General features: G+C 35.5%; 1 protein-coding gene across 1 annotated transcript; it reads left to right on the top strand.

Moving 5' to 3' along the window:
- The first annotated feature begins 341 nt into the window (after nucleotides 1-341).
- On the top strand, nucleotides 342-4085 carry LOC133782292 (uncharacterized). Its single transcript, XM_062221542.1, has 2 exons — nucleotides 342-1556; nucleotides 3573-4085. Exons 1-2 carry the CDS (start codon nucleotides 1271-1273, stop codon nucleotides 3677-3679), a joined length of 393 nt encoding a protein of 130 aa, XP_062077526.1. The 5' UTR covers nucleotides 342-1270; the 3' UTR covers nucleotides 3680-4085.
- The last annotated feature ends 657 nt before the right edge of the window (nucleotides 4086-4742 follow it).

The raw sequence follows: 4742 nt of genomic DNA, 5'->3' as shown, positions 1-4742 counted from the left end.
AATATTTTGTACTTGTAATTCTTTATTAATTGATTTTATTTTTTGGGTGTTGCCCCAAAGAGTAGGTTATGCGAAAGAGTTTTTGAACCTTGTGAAAATTTGTTGTGTTCTTTATTGTTTTTGCACTGTTTTTTTATTGTGTTCAGTTTCTATCGTAACAAGTTCGGATTCTGTCCTGACAGAACTAAAATTTGTTTCAACATTTAATTAACATTCCGCACTTTAATTAATTCATATGTTTTAATTAATTTGGTAATTACTAAAAATAAAATTTTAAATTTACATGTTGGGATGAGAGGGGGCTGAAATGGGAGAAGAAAATAAAAGAGGAGGGAAATTTGGGTGCGTATTAGGCATTTTAATGCCTAGTTCGCTAGGCGATCTCGGCAGACACCTAAGGGTTGCTGAGATATAGTTTTATTTTTTAATTTTTTTTAATCATTTTTGCATCTATTTCAACGGGCTATCTTGATCCTGCTGAGATAGGTGTGATGAATTTGTCCATTTTTTTTTGTAGTTTGGATATACAAGGACCAAAAATAACATGTAACTTGTTCAACATACAAAAGCAAACTAAGGCCATCATTAATTGATCGAATAAAGTAAGTAAATTAATTAGAAATATCACTAATATTGGATGCAAGTGTCTACATTAAGAAAGTGATAATCGTAGAATGTGCCTGTTTTGTTATTATGTTAGATTTTAGTCTATTAAACATAGTTATGTTACTACTTGACAATTAGTGAAACTAATTGTCTATTACCATAACTAATTGTCTGTTAATGTACTCGGCCCTTATTTAAGGACTTCATTCCCTCCTTTGTACATACTGAGTTTCAATAATACAAAGGCATTTTCTTCTCTCTTGTTTCTCCTCTGTTATTACTAAAATGGTATCAGACAAAAATTGAATTCAAGATTGAAGATAATGGCTCGACCACGCACCCGAAGTACTGCTATGATCCCAAACGCTCTGCTCAATACATCTCTAGTTACTGATGCTTCTTCACCACACAGACCAGTCGGCTCCAGTGAACACCGCAAAGACCAATCGACCCCGGTGAACTACATCCACCACGACCAATTGGAGAGAATCGCGTCTACTGCCAAGAACCAATGCAAAAAGTGAAACTCACCCCCCCCCCCCCCCCCCCCCCGGTCTCCTACGATTGACCTGCCCAAGATGACGCTAATCCTTACTTCTTCGGCACTAGAGATCATCCAGGGCTTGTTCTTGTTTCACCCGTACTCACTGACAAATTTTCAACAATGGAGGCAGATTTCAAGATCTCAATCGGGGCAAAGAACAAACAAGCTTTCATCAATGGATCTCTACCTCAATCCGCCCGAAATGATCCACTTCTCTCTTCTTGGCTTCGATGCAACCAGATGGTGATGTTGTGGATACTACACTCAGTGTCTCCTGACATCGAAACTAGTATAATGTTTTTTGACACCGCCGCTGCCACGTGGTCTGAATTAAACATTCGATTTGATCAAGGAAATGGGCCATGCTTGTTTGAGCTTCGTGAAACATTCATCGCACTGCATCAAGGTGATTATTTTGTTACTGCTTATTTCTAGAAAGTTAAAAGCACCTGGGATGCAATCAATGAAATTCGTCCAAGGACTCCTTGAACATGAGCAACCTCTGTCAGCAATCTTGATTTTCATAATCATGAACATGTAGTGCAATTTCTAACTGGTCATAACGAGTCTTTCCATTCAGTTTGTGCTCAATCATTGTTGATTGACCCCTCTCCCTCCTTGTCAAAAGTTTTTTCCATGATTGTAAAAGAAGAACGTCAAATAAAACTACGTTCTTCCCATAATTCTCACCCTACTCTCATGGGTGTCGCCCCGTATAACAACAATCATCTTTCCCGGAACAAGAAAATGTGCCCAGCTTGTTCTCACTGTCAAAAACCAGGACATTTAAAAGACAAGTGCTATTTTATTCTTGGGTTTCCCCCAGGTTATGGTAATCGCAAGACTCCTAGTGATAATTCCACCACTTTAAATGGGCGAAAATCACGTGACTCTCAACAAGCCACTTCTCCTCTATCTCTACAGGTGTCGAGCGCAACAAGTGATTCTACATACTTCCAAACTCAGTTCCAACAACTCATATCTTTCTTGAGTGAGCAGCTACAAAAAGATGGACCTCCCTCCACTCCGAATACACCAGTTTCTACAAATTTTTCTAGTAATTTTTTCCTTTCTCTATCAATCATTGGATTATAGACAGTGGTACCACCCATCATGTATGTTTCAATCAAAATTGTTTTTTTTTTTCAATTAATCAACATACTAATGATAAAAATGTATCTCTTCCAAATGGCACTACTGTCCAAATTGAACAAATAGGCGTTGTCCACTTAAACTCTAACATTACTCTCCATAATGTTCTCTTTGTGCCAAAATTTCAATTTAACCTTATATATGTTAGTTCTTCCCTAAAAGATTCTGATGTATCCATGACTTTTACATCTGATTCTTGCTTCCTATAGGGAACTTCACTGACTTCAAAACCTGGGATTATTAAAAAACAAGGCAACCTATACTATCTCAAACAAGGAACTTCCTCTCACAGCTATATTAATTCTGTCAATTCTTGTAACACTACATGCATTAAAAACCATTCGCACAATCGCCTTAGTCATCCCTCCTTGTTCATATCCAACAAGATCAATAAACAATGTCATTGTCCTATTGATAGTTCCTCTACTTTTCATTGTCCAGTTTTTCATCTTGCAAAGCGGTGCAAGCATCCTTGTATATCTAACAATAATTATGATCCTCTTGTTTTTAATTTAATTAACATGGATATTTGGGTTCAATTTCACCTTTTAAGCATAGAAGTATGTAAATATTTTTTTACTCTACTAGATGATAAATCTAGGTACACTTGGATTTACATGCTCAAATCCAAATTTGATGCACCTACCATTATCCAAAAAAATTACATTTATCAATACTCAATACAAAAAAAATATTAAATCTGTACGAACTGACAATGCTAAAGAACTTTCTCTTACTCCATTTTATGCTAGAAAAGGAGTGATACATTACCACTCATGTGTTGATAGACCACACCAAAATTCAATAGTTGAAAGAAAACATCGGCACATCTTCAATGTAGCACGTGCTTTAGCTGTTCAATCTTCTTTACCTCTATCCCATTTGTGTTATTTAGTTATGACAAATGTTTATTTACTTAATCGAACTCCTGTCTTTTTGAAAAAAAAAAAACATCTTTTCAAGTTATTCCCAACAAACAACCCTCTTATGATTATCTTTGCAATTTTGGTTGTCTTTCTTATGCTTCAACTTTGGATAACAAAAGACATGAATTCTTACCCCTTTCTAGAGCATGTGTTTTCATAGGGTATCCTGAAAAATATGAAAGCTTACTATTTGTTGGATTTGCAAATAGACCAGGTTTTCTATTCTAGGGATACTATTTTTTATGAATATATCTATCATTTTTAAGGCCAAACAATCCATGAATCATTTGAAATCTTTTACAAATCTTCCGTGTAACCTACTAACAATCTTACTCTTCCTACAGATAATGATTTGAATATTCAGCAATCACAAGGTACTGTCCACAAACAAAATGGCAGAATTCGTCAAAAACCATCATTTCTCAAAGATTATATTTGTGACTTAACTTAAGTTTCTAGTTCTACAGCTCATCCCACTACTAACTATTTGTCTTAGGACAAGTTATCATCACCATTTCGAGCTGTTGTTCTTGTTGCTCACAAAATTACTGAACCTAACAAGTTTTCTCACGGTTACTGCCATCTAGAATGGCAGCAAACCATGCATGATGAGCTCAATGCCTTGGAGGAAGATCAAACGGGAATAGTCACTTCTCTTCCACCTGATCAACATGTTATAGGTAATAAATGGTTCTATAAGATCAAATACAAACCAAATGGTGTCGTAGACTAATATAAAGCTCGTCTTATGGCAAAGGGCTATACCCAACAAGAAGGTATAGATTTTTTTTTATATTTATGCCCTTGTTGCTAAGTTCAGCAATTTAAAAACTCTCTTGGCTTTTTCTGCAATAAAACAATGGAATTTGAATCAATTAAATATCAATAATGCATTTCTCCATGGTGAATTAAATGAGGATGTTTACATGAAATTACCTCAAGGTTAAAAATACAGAGGCGATTTGCCTACTAATATAGTTTGTATGCTTAAAAAGAGTCTATATGGCTTAAAACAAGCCTCTAGACAGTGGTATGCAAAATTGAGCACCACTTTCATACAACAAGTGTAACGCCTTGGATAACTAAGACCGTTACATTATGTATTTAAAATAGTGCAAGACTTGCTAATCAAGTCATTTAAGTAAAACGTGATCCTAAAGTCATAATCAGGTTAAGGTTAAAATATTTTGATTATAAACGGTTAATTTTCATTAAAATAAATGTTTGGAACATGGGATCCCAAAAATAAGGTTTAAAAGATAAATTCACAACTCTCAAAAGTTATATACAATCCAAAGGCTACTATAATTGCAAAATACATGTTTTAGGCTTTTGTCCCTGTACTTTCCCTCAATCGTGGTGAACGACTAGCTGACAATGTAAACCTCACCCCAAGAGCTCTCTAACTCATGGTTGGACCAGCTTACCCTTGCCTTTACCTACACCACGTAGCACCCGTGAGCCAAGGCCCAGTAAGAAAACCATAGCAATAATACATAATCAATGATGATAAT

The sequence above is a fragment of the Humulus lupulus genome, chromosome 6 (assembly GCF_963169125.1).
Source record: "Humulus lupulus chromosome 6, drHumLupu1.1, whole genome shotgun sequence".
Lineage (NCBI taxonomy): Eukaryota > Viridiplantae > Streptophyta > Magnoliopsida > Rosales > Cannabaceae > Humulus > Humulus lupulus.
Note: the sequence above shows the minus strand (reverse complement) of the source record. Positions and strands in the feature narration are given on the sequence as shown.